This window comes from Thunnus maccoyii, chromosome 6 (genome assembly GCF_910596095.1).
Source record: "Thunnus maccoyii chromosome 6, fThuMac1.1, whole genome shotgun sequence".
NCBI classification, from domain to species: Eukaryota; Metazoa; Chordata; class Actinopteri; order Scombriformes; family Scombridae; genus Thunnus; species Thunnus maccoyii.
The window spans coordinates 26635964-26651156 of NC_056538.1; the positions used below are offsets into that span (position 1 = coordinate 26635964).

The 15193-nt window shown below is 40.2% G+C and overlaps 1 protein-coding gene across 1 annotated transcript in view; it reads left to right on the plus strand.

The window, feature by feature from the left end:
* Positions 1–15193, plus strand: part of gbe1b (glucan (1,4-alpha-), branching enzyme 1b) — a 91605-nt gene that overhangs the window by 55527 nt on the left and 20885 nt on the right. The window contains exons 13-14 of the mRNA XM_042414869.1: positions 7622–7806; positions 11870–12000. Coding sequence (XP_042270803.1) covers positions 7622–7806; positions 11870–12000 — 316 coding nt within the window. The remainder of the gene's footprint in view (positions 1–7621; positions 7807–11869; positions 12001–15193) is intronic.

The window sequence follows — 15193 nt, forward strand, 5'->3', positions numbered from 1 at the left end:
CTGCTGCCAGTTAAACTTCACAAAGAGAAAGCAAACTGTTTTCTGCATATTTAATACTTTTGTTTGTTTCCTGAGATCATACCGAAGTTTTTTCGTCCACCATCCACAATTTGTTTTGATTTTTATGCAGCTGCAAATAGCTCCTTCATTTCTGCTGTGCATTGCATTTAGGGACAATAGAGTCCATAAACAGCATACATCTATAAATCAAATAGATTCAGTATGCACTGCATTGAGAATACTTAATTTTGTCACTTTTCCGGTGTGGATGCACTACATGCTCAAAACCTGATTAGTATAAAATACACATGGCACATGGTTGAATCAGTGGCATGTGGATGTTTGCCCTGTAAAGCAGTTTGTAATTGCTGGTTTTGATTAGTTCTGTATGAATAAACTATATATTACTATTATTATTATTATTATTATTATTATTATTATTAAGTACAAAAACCTCCCTGATGGCTTGTCCTCAGTCTGAACAGTTCATTACACACTGCTATATTGATCCATTTCTCTTTTTTTTTCTTTGCCAGAAAAAATGTACAATGCTATTGTAGTTGCTCTCACTCTCGCCACCTACACACACCATATGCAATGCAGTGCAACACAGAGGGCCCATTTCCCTAGTGGATGTCCGAAGTCATTCTGAGAAATGTAGGAACTCAAAAGTGCTGTATATGTTGATGTGACAGTGAGGGACAGTGAGTGTACCAAAATAATAAATTATGCATTAAACATCACATATTGATATCTGGCAGTGAAAGCGTGTCTGAATGTAGTTTTTTTTTTTTTTTTTTCTCCTGAAAAATGAGCTCGCTGAGGTAATCATTGAGCTTATTCCTTAGGTGCTACTTAAAGGGTGGAGCCTCTAGCACCGGGGATTGACAGTATTCTTTGATACCATCGCTTCCTCTTGACACATCTTGATAACATGTGAATGCTACCTGCATACAGAGAATGCCATGCTTACAGTGACCTCGTTTGTAAAATAAAAAAAAAGGTGTCACATTGTAGCATATCCTTGAAAAATTTCATTCAACATAGTTCCCGGTTTCTTACTTGCCTTTTTCAAGTGTTTTGAAAAAGTAGACTGTATAGTTTTCCATTGCAATTCTAATTCTACGATTACAAGTGGAACACTTATACCAGGCTCTGTAGGTTTAGCCACTCATTCTCCCTGTTCTACAGACTGAAATGTGCAAGTATGTGCCCAGCCTATGAGAATGTGCTTATTCAACACAATGGGGCAGCACTAATGAAATAGTAGCATTGATACAATACAACTCCTCATCAAATTAGTCTTCAGTGGCTGATGGAGGGTAACTTGTTACCAGGCTCTTCCTGCCAGCTAGAGTTGTCATGTGTCCTGCTGTTATAACTGTTGTTAAACCTCACACAGGCTTTTCCCTCTAACACAACCAGTAATGATCTGCCACTCACCTGCCCATCCCCCAGCCTTTCTTCAAAACAGAGGAGAGGCGACAGCCAGACCCCACAGTATGCATTAAAACCAGATTGACTGTAGACATAAAAGAAAGGTGGCTAAAAACTTGGTTTCTTAAATGCATAGACACACACTGATTTAGCATTATAGCTTTAAATGATTTACTGTGCACCTGCATCTTGGATGTGCACAACAGCTGCTATTAATCCTGTACACACCACTTTGCCCCTGTCAGGACCTTTGAGAGGCAATCTTGCCATTGTCACCACTGGCCTGCAACAATGCCCCCCCCATTACCTGCTGTTGTACATCTCAGCACCTGAGTCATTGCCACATACCACAGGTGCAAAGGGTTGCTTTTTCAGGGCTGAGTTCTAAAGGTCTCAGTATGCTTTAAACTAATTAGGTCTGATAGCCTTCACATGTGTCTGACCATGTCTGAAGGTGAAATTGTCTGTACCTGCTCTGAAAAGCCACATGAAAAGCCTGTTGTTATAAAGAGGGGCAAGATGTTATGGATCATTCAAATGAGGATAATGCCCTTTGAGACAGTTTGTCAACAGTCAGTGGTGTTGTACTCAGTTGTACACATGAAAAGTGATGGAAGACGTTATGTTAACATGAAATGAGAGCAGTTCAAACCTTGCCTACATTCATACCTCTTCACACCTGTCCCATCCCTGCATGAAGTGAGCGTGGTTGTCAGAAACATACTGAGCACACAGAGGCTTTAACAGTAAAATCAGGGGTAAAAGTGGGCTGGAACGCTCCAGAAAGGCATTCCGGCACCTTTGATTAATAAGTAAATAAATCTGATTGGCAGTTTCATACATAATAATGTCAAGCGAGTTCATTTCTTTGTGTGCCGCAGCCTGGCGTTCCTTCCAGCAGATGCCATCAGGATACTCGCTCAACAAATCAGAAAGTAATGTCACCCCACAGCCCCGCCCCCACACTCAACACTTCCTTTTTCCGTTCTCATCCCCTCAGTGGATTCATGCGTGGAAATTGGGATGAGCACTTCCCAGTTAAGAAAGTACATTATTAATATTAATTTGTGATAACTTCACTCTCAAAGATGGAGAAAGATGGAAGATAGAGAGGAGAAAGATGACAGATTATTTTCAAGGGTAAGGACTGAAAGAAATTTAAAGCTTGCATACAGTAAGTAATGTCATTCATTTTAGAATTGTTTTTAATCAGACAATGGATATGTGTTGTTGATGTTATTCCCTTAATTCAAGTGCTGCACAGCCCAAAGCCACACCAGCAGCAGCATAGCCAAGAGTAGCTGCAGCTAGGGCTGTGATGATAACCGCATTACCGTAATACCGCCGTCATATGATGCCTACCTCATGCCATGCTCATTACGATCATCACTGCATTTTTTTTTTAAAAAATGTCAACCACAACTGTCACTACACTGCAGTCTAATATGCTTGCGCATATACTGTGATATACGGTAATACAGTGGAGACGTAGGAGGCTACGTGATATGTTGGAGAATCTGCGTTCCCTCGGCTTTCTGCGGACACCAGGTCACAAGACCTTGGCATCGCCCCATGAGAACGACCACCCTAAACTAAACCCAATTGACCAGCTCTCCTGTCAGTCTTCCTCACCAACATCCACTCCATCAACAATAAACTAGACAACCCAAGACTGCTTCTGACCTCCCAGAGAGAAACCAGCAGCAGCACAGCCCAGAGTAGCAGCACACACACAGAACAGAATTTGCCAGATTGTTGGAGAGTTTCTCACTATGACTATTCAAACAAGCATATCCATTTATTTTTGCCTCTAACAAGAAGTTAGGATGCTCTATATGCAAAAGTGCTACATCACTTGGTGTTTTTTAGAAAAGGATCACAAAGGGACTCTTTTTCTAGCGAATGTCAAAACTGCAAAATTTCTTCAACAGAAGCCACACAATTGACATCATTGCCAAAAAAAAGAAAAAAAATACATGAACACCGGTTTTCACAGAATCACAAACAGGCAGTTGCAATACTTGAAAAGAGATCAGAAAAAGTGTTAGATTCAAGTTTACTTAAGGCACAAGAGGAGTTAATAATTCTGAGCCAACTACTTCTTTCAGACTTGGTGGAACTTGGATATACAGTTATAATGCAGAAGGCATTACTGAGGCTCTTTTGAACTGTTTAATAAGTCATAATACTGAAGGCATTACTGAGGCTCTTTTGAACTGTTTAATAAGTCATGGCCTTGATGATGCCTTTCTAAATGAGTGTTTGGTTGGATTTTGCTCCGATGGAGATTCGGTGATGTTGGGGAGAAAGGCTAGAGTCTTTACCAGGCTGAAAAGCAAGTTCCCACATCTGATTGCCTGGCATTTAAACCACAGACTGGAGCTGTCTGTTGGGGATGATTTCAAGCACTGCACTGAAATTAACAATTTTTCAAGTTGTATGGACAAATTATATTGTCTCTACCACCAGTCCCCCAAAAGTCTGAGAGAACTGAAAAGCACCAAAAGTGAAGATACTGAATGCAGTTCAAATAATAGATGCATGTTTTAGGGACAAAGCTGTGTTCACGTGACTTCATAAAGAACATGGGTCTTATGCTTGATGCTCTGGAGGAGCTCAAAGATTTGTCTAAAAGTTTGCAGTCAAGGGACATAACATTATCTCATGCTGTGAACATTATTAAGGAACAAACTGATGTTTTTCTGGCCAGACAACACAATCCTGGACCACACTACAGACAGGCTGCTGAAGCTGTTGAATTTGGAAGCTTCCACGGGGGAACACTGAAAAATGCCTTAAGGCAGAAATCCATCAACCTCCAGAAATTTTATAAAGCACTCACTGACAGCATGTGCACACAAATGGTGACTGAGAATGAAACACCATTTTTTGACCAAATCAACGTTCTTATGCCAAAAGCAGGGGCCATCACCTTTACCAATGTTTTATGGGTAGGGGGACATAAGACAGCTCTGTGACCTTTTTGACATCAGATTTTCTGGTGTCAGACAGAGATACAGAGATTCAAAGGAGCATCCAAAAATTCCTGTGACTGATGGGCTGCTGAAACTGCAACAAGCAGTAAAATCACTTGCTGTTAGCAGTGCTGACTGTAAAAGAAGATTCTCTGAAATGAACCATAACGCCACTAAGGAGCAAACTACAAATCAACAAGGTCTTAGCACTGATGTTCATTGCTTTGGTTGGGCCTCCTTTGGACCAGTGGGCTCCAGAAAAATATGTCATGAAATGGGTGGGTCAGCTGATCACATAGTCTGTCCATAAAGAAAACAAGTCCACCGGAGCTCATAGTACAAATCAATTTGGGAGTTATTTTGAGGTGAGTCATTTTTCCCCGCTGCACTCTACATTGGATCTTAGGGATCCCCCACCTGCCAAATCCCACTTTAACCCCTGAGTACAATGTACTCAGGGGTTAAAGTGGGATTTGGCACATTGGGACATTGGGACATTGAAAAACCATGTGTATTGTTCAAACAGTGCAGTGATGTGGTTGTGGAGCAGAGGGGGAGGATGATTTAGACAGCTTAGAAAGGTGCTTTAAATTGGTTATTTGATCCTCCAGTCTCTTAAGACACTGAGTTGTTGGGGAGATTGTCACTTAAGACATCCCCTAGTGGCAGCAGAGCACTCAGGAGATCTTCCGTGTCTTTTTCCTTGAGGACAGTCATGCCCAGCAGACCCATCAGTTGTCACCTGTAGGTAGGGCCATGACATAGTGCGCAGTGGCTGCAATATCCCTGGTGAAATAGCTCATTTGCTGTGCAACAACTCTGTCAAAGATGGTAACCTTAATCTGTAAAAAAAAAAAAACAAAACTCCTGTTATGTTGCCTTCACACACTCTTAGATTTCTTCAGGCTTATGGGTTATGAAAACTGGCTTGGAGGTGCCCTCTAGAAAAAAAGTTTGCCCAGTGAAGAGAGCCACAAAGGTAAAGCTTACTGTTGATGGTGTTAGACACAGACTTGAAAACACAGGGAAAGTTCTGCCTCACCACCATCCCAGCATGGGAAAAACAAGAAGGTATTGTCTTCAGTCCTGAAGTTGTGTTCATTTACTAAGGTAGGGCACACTAGCAAGGATCTGGGGGGTCATAATTGCTGCCACACTACAGTGCAGTGATTACACCTGAGCTTCATCCATGGGGAATGCGGAGAGCAATTATATCACTGCTGTCTTTTTGTAATTTGATGACAAAGCCAGGCGGTCCATATACTTCAGCATGTGCCAGTGGCAGCAGGCCTGAGGTGACACTAGTGAGCAAACCGGGACGGGATGGAGAAAAGTAGATGAGGAGCAGCGCAACTGCTGCCCACTCACAAAGGATGGTTGAATAAACTCATCCTGACTGGCTGAGCACATGCACCATAACGCAAATTTCAGTCTACTGTGAAGCAGAGAGGCTTGAAAGACATAGCCTGTCTGAAACTGAACTATGGTACCTTATGGTATCAGCCGATCTTATTATTCTTTGAAAAGGAATCAAGATGATCACACCAAAAGGATTCATGGCCATCCATGGTAGATGCTTAAACACTGTGGTATTCCTTCATCAAATATGTTATGTTGTAACCTCAATTCTTGGTTTCTGACCATCATATTGTGAAAACTAATGGTCAGATTGGCATGAAACCTAACCCAAGAGCCACACAGTCCCAAAAGCCATATCCATGCGATCTACAATGTTTGACTTTTTTCCACAAATCCTTAACTAAATACAGTATACAGTATTGTAACTGTGCTTGGTAAGATTATTTCCATGGGAAATAACAACACAGGAATTTCACATGCACAATGAATGTGTAGTGTACACATTCCTCTTGGTGGAGTGCAGGGAAGACAGTCTGCCTTTGACTGCCAGTGGAGCAAGTCTGAGGTGTAATTCTCTCCTTTACATTTCAAGTTCAGCTGTGTGGGAGGCTTGTTATTCATGCAGATGTCACAAGAAAAGGCTCTCTCTTTCCCGCTCTCCTCTTCTCTCTCTCTCTCTCTCTCTCTCTCTCTCTCTCATGTCTTTGCTGCCCTAATTCCTAGGCAAGTGCTGCAGTAGGCTTGTTCTGTTGGCAGTCCAGGCCTTATTGTTTGATACTTCTTTAACACCTACGTAATGTATTCCATTAGAATTTGCTGTCAGTTCCACTTCATCCCATCACTCAGATTTTTTTAAAGGAGGTAGGGGCTCTTAGCACCAAATAAACAACTAGCCTCTATTCTGTTGTCATGCATCTTCCTCTGTCTCTTGTCTAAGTGTTTCTTCCTCTGCCGGGAATTCAATTATCCCAGCTGTTGTTTTATGATGTTGTTGTGACATCCGATGACGGATTCATTATCTCATCTCCCGGTGTGACAGGATAGTACCATCAGGACGGTTGTTTCCTACACTTCTGCAGTATGCATTCAGCTGTACATCTGGACTCTTTCTCTGTCTTTGATGCTAGTCTGAAGTTTTTACTCTAGCCCTTGTTTGCTTTCCCTCTCAATTAAAAGAAGATGAACAATCTTCTGGAGTAGTTACATTCAAAGTAAAATAGTAGTGGTCATAGTGAGGTGGCAGAATATTGTGGAAATTTAGATAATGTTTTGATAAACATGAGTTAATCAACAGTGTGATAAAGACAGATCTCCTGACAGATTTGTGTTTACTTTGTGTCAGACTTGTGAATAGTTCTTTGCAGTTTCTCCTCATTTCCAGGATTGACTTGAAGTTGCTCTCTGTTGTGAAGAAATATTATATAAATATAACCTGGTGAATTATTTTTACATATATTAGTTGAAAAAGTAAGACTTAAATGAAAGCTATAGGATTTCTTTGCACAGTATTTTCACTTGTGTTGGCTTTTTTTTAAGTTTTATTCATGAAAGGGCATGTTCCTGTGTGACAGGAAGGTTGGCACTCTGCAGTTGGTGAAAATGTTAGGAGAGCTTTGGGGCTCTGTTTTAATATGGAAAATACTAACCTCTGCTGGGGTTATAAAAAGGTCGCAGACTGTCACAGACTGTGGTCTCTTTGATCTATGTCTTTTTTGTCTTGTTAAAAATTGAACAAGACCTGAAAAGAACCTCATATAGCACAGCATGGTACTTTAGGGTATGCTAATTTACAGACACTCTGCCTTTCCCTTCATTATGTACATTCTTTAATAACATTCTCTGTGTTGCAGGGAATGAGTTTGGCCATCCTGAGTGGCTGGATTTCCCCAGAGAAGGGAACGGGTATAGTTACCAATATGCCCGGCGGCAGTTCAACCTAGTGGAAATGGAGCACCTCCGCTACCGTCAGCTCTACGCCTTTGACCGGGACATGAACCGTACAGAAGACAAGTACGGCTGGCTGGCTTCAGCACCTGTAAGAACATCACACACTCACTGTACAGTTGGCTCTGTCCAGACACTCTCAATGACAAATTCACACGAACATAATGTCACAGCACCATTTTTTTGCCACATATGGAATGGACGCAAATGTCTGTCCCAGACTGACTGAGTGAGTTTTAATATTTTGTTCAGACGAGAAAGTAACCATTTAGATTTCAAATATGTAGTCAGTCAGATGTGAGGAGCCGCTGGCAGCATGAGATTGGCGTCATCTCAGCTGCTAGCAGCAGGACTCCTGTATGGCAAGTGGATAGTGCCACAATTACCTACCAAAGAAGACTATTGTGTGACATTTACATGAGGAAAGAGGATCTATGTGCTATTGTCAGTGTGACTTACTATCAGTTTACACATGTTACATGTGTGTAAAGTCTTTTCTAAATAAAGCACTTCCATGAAAGCACTTCCATGTTCATGGTAAAACTATTTGAGTTGTGGTGGGTAAGTGAAATAATATATAAAACATATTAAAAAAGCCTTAATCTTAACACACCCCTTCTCACAACAGCACCATAAAGTCTGCTCTGGAAAAATGCTGGTGATGTCCATGTTTGATGGTAACCAGGTGATGTACAGGGAGACGACATGTGACATGACATGTATCACACAGTTTTAAACTGACGTACCAAGTTCAAACATACTTAATAGGCATATTTTTATACATCAAATTATGATATACGCTGTCGTCACGCTGCCGCCAGTAGATATTCATTCCATGCACTAGCCTTAACATCGCTGCTGGTCCCTTGTCAGCAGTCCTAATCAGTCTCATTCAAAACTCAGTCAGTCTGGTGGCGACGGAAGGGTAGACTGCTCCTTCTCCTGCCATAGTCCTGGGATCATCGGCCGGTCAACATCCTTTGATATTGACACATGTTGGTATGGAGAAAGGCCCTATGTCAAATAGACTTCAGTCAAAGCCCAGCACACTTCCTGGGGACTTGGTCACCACATATCACTGCTTCCTGTATCCATCATTTGAAACTAAAAGTCCTCTAGTTTTTCATACACAGTCCAGCCAAATTGTAGGTTTTGACGTAGTCTTGTTAAAGAACAAATTGATTTCCAAGTGGCCACTGTTGCACTGTTGCATTGCTGTTTCCAAATTAGAGAGTACTCTAGGTCTTAGGCAGGTGGAGATAAATGCACCATAAAGAGAGTTTATTTTGGAAATGCCTTCTTTCTGTGGCTGCTGTGAAGTTGAACAGACATCACAGATTTCACTCGCATCCAGCAGCTTCTCTCTTTTCCTGCAATTCAAGCCTACGGGAGAGAAAAAATTATGTTTTTCTCCCTCACATCCCAGAGAATCAGTCCTCAGATTAGAGCTACTTCACCTTGCTGCGTTACGCTCTGACCTGTGTATTCCTCATTGGCAGACAGAAAAATGCAGCAGAGGATTAAATGTATCAAAGAGCATAATTACAGACATGTCTGGTTCCAAAGGATCATTTCTGCATATTGGTCCATCAATTAGAAGTGTGTTCTGACTTACTGGAACCTTTTCAACCCTTTACAACTGGGTAAATCAGCTTTGGAGGCAAAGAAACAGCAGAGTTTGAGTGATTTCTGTGCTCCTTGTTGGGGTAATGAGAGGGAATAATGATCCCTAAGGTTGCTACTGGCATGGAATATGTATACATTTGGCATCAGTGCTTCAAGACTGTTTGTATTCCTTTTTATGTAAAACCATATAGTGGATTACAGCTCTACAATGCACACTTAAGACGTCATTTAATTATGTTATTGAAGTTGTTCTGGAAGGTGTAGGGAGCAGGAATACCTCTGACAGCAAGAGTTTACCCTGTTGAAGTGTTCTTGAGCAAAACACTGAATAAGGGCAGTATTTACTTATGACTTATAGAAGGCTGGAGAAGATGTGCGTGTAATTAGTTTTCATGTTATGTATTCCTGTGATCACAAAATGACAGACTCTATGTGTCTTCGATCACACGTGAGAAAAAGTTATATTAAGTTGCCAAATAGTTCATCGTTATTCATCCGAAAAGGTTTAGACAGCCTGTTGTCTGGATTTCAAAAAATCATCACTAAATAATAAGACAAAAAATTGTTCTTAAATGATAATTTAATTGTCTCAGTACAACAAGGTTGTTGTTTGAAATTTAAAAAACAAATTATCACAAGGAAACAAAATATAAATGGCCCTTTCTGACCTTCCAAAAGGTACCTTTGTTTAGTCCAAGTGAGTTGTATAACATTATTAAAATAAGACAATTCCTATCCTTGTGTCCCTGTGTAATTAAAGACCAGTTGAAGATGAATATTTTTAAAGTAGAGTAGTTCGAGCTTTATCATAGTAGACACATGAATCAAAGTAAGCGCTATGTTAAACTAAACCAAAGGTAAGGTATGTAATTGGTGTTATGACTAGCTGACCCTGCATTCTCAGTACTCTGAAGCAGCTTAAATGAACATTTCTCACTCAGAGATTGATGCAATATCACCAAAAGACTTGACCTAGAACATCACTCACAGATTATGCCAATAACTGCTCAAAGATTCTGTAATAACCAGATGAGTCTGAATCCTTTGTACCGCTTATCAATGACACTACCAAGGTAATCGTGCTTAGTGGGAATATTCTACATCTCCTTTCAATAGTTCACCATGGTGAGAGGGTCCAAGGGCGTTTTGTAGTTAAAATGGTAATCAGAAGAGGGGCTGTCGGCAGTTCTCCATGTTGTCCCACTGTAGGCGTAAATGAACTAAGCGGAAAGAGGACACATACAGGGACTTTTCTTTAAAAGTATGATCTGTAACCATGTCTTTGAAGATGTGCAGCTGTGGGCTTTTAAAAGTCAAAGTCTGAACATGAGCTAAAGCTCCAGTTGGTGCAGAGATGGCATCACTTGAGGTGTCCAACCAGTACACACTAGCACGCAGACTGTGGCATCACTGTGCAGTGTGTTCTATTTATACTGTACCAGCATTACTCAACTGGTGACACACAAAAAGTGCATGATGGGACCATTACAGCTGCCCATAAGATAGTTTTATTTATTGATGACAATTTAATTTGAAATAATAAAGGCTCTCTGTGACACTCAACATTCAGATTTTTGATAACATAAAGGATATACTTCTTATTTTCTAATATTGAGGTCATTGGAGGTCTTGGGATTTACTCTTCTTTCAGTGCCTGGCCAAGTTTCACTTGATACTGTTGTTTAAGGTCAGCATGATGCTGCAGTGACAGAAACAGAAACTTGTTAAGCCCTCAGAACTCACCTCAAACTAGAAGACATTGCTTTCACATCAAATGACCATATGTTTACATCTTAGGGGGATATATTTCATGTTGCACACTAAAAATGATCATTTAGATAACAAACTGACATTTTCTAATTTAATCAGAATATTTTTTTAATTAACACCAAGTCAGTTGATTGCATTTACATTTATTTATTTGAGTATAAATGTGAATTTACCATAAATGCTAATCGGGTCACAAATTGATACTTGCAGGTTATATTTGTTTTCTAATGCTAAAGCAGTTAGACCCATACAGATGAGCCTGATGTCACTCCAAATTTGTTGACTTCTCATGTAGAAATAGATTCTGTAAAAGACTTTAGACTGTCAGCTCCTTTCTTAACCTCTCTGCCGGTCCAGTTTCAGGGGTGCTTATCTTCTCATTCAGCCGTGAATATGCTGCCCTGAAATTGGCTTGGGGAACAAGGCACTAAAAATAGGGGGTTGGGTGACATTGATAATCTCTGCTAATGACACGTTAATAGTAGCTCGCTCCACAGGAGAGTGGCGGCTTTATCATGTGCAGCTGTCTAAAGCTGACAGCGTGTGCATCGCACCTCCCTGGGCCACTGCTTTCTGCTGATGAGTGCCACCTGAAATTTGATGTGGAAATGTTACTCAGTCTATTTAGAAATGTGTAGTCCACTGATATGATGTGCCCCATTGTAACTCTCTAAATCCAAGATGAAAAAAGGTAATGATTATTCATGAAGAAATATTTCATTAGCTTTTCTTTTCTCTCTCTTTTTTCCCCCCTCCAGGCCCAAGTCAGCATTGCGCATGAAGAGGACAAGATCATTGTGTTTGACAGGGCAAATGTGCTCTTTATCTTCAACTTCCACCCCACCAAAAGCTACCAGGGCTACAGGGTGGCTGTTGAAAGTCCAGGAAAGTATCCTTTAAGATCCCACATGTGACATCACTGTTTGTTTTCTTTGAATCTTCAGACATTGGCTTTTCCCTTTCACGCCACAATGCACATTTGCAGTCCCTCTCCAAGTAATGATGTCTTTGTTAGTGGCTTCTTTTACACAATAACATGATTTATCTTTTCAGCTTGACAAAAATCTCTGAAGATATTTCAAGCAACAGAGTAAATGTCTGTTTAAAAAAGAGCAGAAATGAGACAGAAATGGAAACATGAGAATAACATCCATGTTCGTACAGAGTATATGAACTTTTTGGGGAAGTCATCTATTTTTGCTCTGGGTGAGAATGAGATGTAGATTGTGTAACTTTTCATCTAACACCCCCAACGAGTCCAAATTTCTCCAGTTTGGATCCACCCATTTGCTCCTCATAAAGATGTAAAACTTGAAAAAAGTGTTACTCAAACAGGAGTAAGTTGTGCATTTGTAGGGAACTATTTTCATGCGAGCATGTCACCCAGTGCAACGGCTTTACTCACTGATTTGTTTTTAATCGTTTTTGGACAATAAAGGAGCTCTATGGCAAACAGGGATAAGCTATATCAGTCTTTGGCTACACAGACAATAGTAGGATTAATTCATTGTTGTTTTGTTCTTTTGATGGGATTTGTAGGCAACAAGAAAAATATAGAATGTCACCAGACTTATCCTTTAAGGGCATCTGCTGCATCAGGATATGCAATTGTCCTATTTGCTAGCATCAATGCATGCCAACTTTTTTAAAAAAAAAAAGCAGACATTTTATTTCAACACATCTCAGCTCGTGTACCTTGACTACCTCCTCTGTCTGTACAGCTTGTCTGATGTGTGCAGCGGGTGTCGCCTGATCTATAATGAAACACTACATGATATGGCCAGTGTATGTTGCACTTAAGTCCTGTAAGAGTAAATTTAAATGATAGAGTAAAACGGGTTATTTAAAGATATTTTTACAGAATCCAGCATCAGACACCATCAAGGTAAAACGAGTAGCTAATCTCCAATGTGTGGACAAGAGTTTCTTAATCGATCAGATGGTTCTGTGTACAGTGTATGAAATACGAGGGTTGTCAAAATACCTCACCTGTCATCTTCACCGCTAATTATTGATCTGTGTTTGAAAGCTGGACATGGCTCTAAATGAAACCACAAGTACGTTCCTCAGGGGATTGAGGAAAATAAAAATCACTGCTGAGGAGATGCATTCTCCCGGGCTGAGAAATGGATCAGGGATCTAAAGACTGTGTCAGATGTGTTTAAAGGAAGTGTGACTTGTAAAGACCTGCAATTTTAATGGAGGTGTTTTCTCCAGGGCTAATACTTTTGTGATATAATTTTGAGCAGTCACTGTTGAGAGGAATATGAGTCAATTGTTTATAGTGGTGTTGTTATGCTATTAGAGAGAAATAATAGCAGAGCCCAGTGATTCAGAAACCGCTCTCTTTAGCAGCATTGGCTGTCTGTCTTCACAGCGAGCAGCGCAGAGGAATTTAATGAGTCCCACAGTTGTGATTACAGCAGGCTTAATGATCAGGGATGTGAAGGGGGACAGAAAGCTGACAGATTTGTATTTATTATAACGGACATCACTCTCTTCTGGGGCCCACTGTAGCTCATGCCAACAGTTTCCCAGATGGATACGAAGCTGTGTTGTTTTTTCAGCTATGACTTAAATAATGTGATGTTGAGTCAAAACCAGACAGAGCTTGTTAGTTTTCTAACGATGACGCCAGCGGTTCAAATCACTACACATGAGCAATTCAGTCTCAAATTATTATGATTCAATTGGCTGTTAAAGAGCAGTTGTTCCTTTGATTTTCACATATTTTCTTTTTGTTTCATTTAAAGTTGAAGCTTCTAGCTAATTGTACTGAAATAATAATAACTCTCTAATAATTCTGAAAACATAATGTCATGAAATATTCTGAAGGAAAAAAAATACAGTATCAGCATGATGATATTATTACCATTTCTAGTGATTTAATACAGCAACATGCTGTATCACATTTCAAACCATTTCAAGGGGCATCTTATTAAATTTTTCCCGGTTATTACTGTACGTGATCTGACAATTATTATATTATATTATTGTTAGATAGATGATTAGATTATAATGTCACTGTTTCATAGTGGCTCTCTGGGTAGGATGATTCCTAAAGTGGATAAAAACAATGCAAAAAGAACATTTCTAATCTCTATGCCAAATGTTACCAATCAACAATAAAATATAAAGACAAAAAAACATGTCATTAAATGTGGAAAGTAAAAGAGAAATAATAATCATGTTTATTTGATGATTAAAAAACAACAGTAACCCCTAATCTCTTAATATCATGCGTTAATTGTAAGCTTGTTTGATGTGCAGTAATTGTACGTTCTGCCTCGTGTTTTCAGCTCTGCCTTGATGGGGTGAAACTTGGGTACAGCACTAATAGCCTTGCTGCACAGTGTCTGTAACACCGTTTTTGAGGGTTTATTTTCATTTAGGATGGAACCGCATCTTTTCCTCCTGGTGCTTCTTTTGATGTTTAAGGAGAGGCCTCAGACACTGGGTGGGTTGAGAGGAAATGCAAATAAATGTGAGGGCAAGGCTCTGGCTGTCATTATACAGAGAAGCAGTAAACACATAAAGGCAAATGTGCCATGTGTGTGAGCAAGGTAAATGCGCCATGTGTATGAGGAGATGCAGATCCTCCGATGGGAATGTGTGCAGAGGATCCAATTAGGGGAGAAGACAGATGAAAGTGCCACTCAGAGGCAGAGGAGGTAAACAAGACAAGCTCAAAGAGTCCAAAAGTGCTTTTTCATTACACTCAACTGTCATATGCTTAAACTTTCTTCTATCTGTGTGAGGGTCAGGGATGTGAATGCGGAGCCCCACACCATGTGTTGTATCTGAAAGAAATAGCCAGATGTAGCTGACCATGATGTATGCACCACTGAAAATGGATCCTATACTGGGTGTCATTTCCTTTGGCAAAATGGTAAGCACAGTATAATATCAGAGGGTGTCCCTCGCCAGCAAAAAACAGCATTAATTTAGCTTTTGGTGCCCTCTGTCACATGCTGTATGTCTGGATGGATCGTCAGGTAGTTTCTTTGTGTTCTTGGTGTAAAACTTTTATAAATTTTGTCAAACAAAGCAAAGAAAAAATGACCAGCAGCAGCACCGGTTTG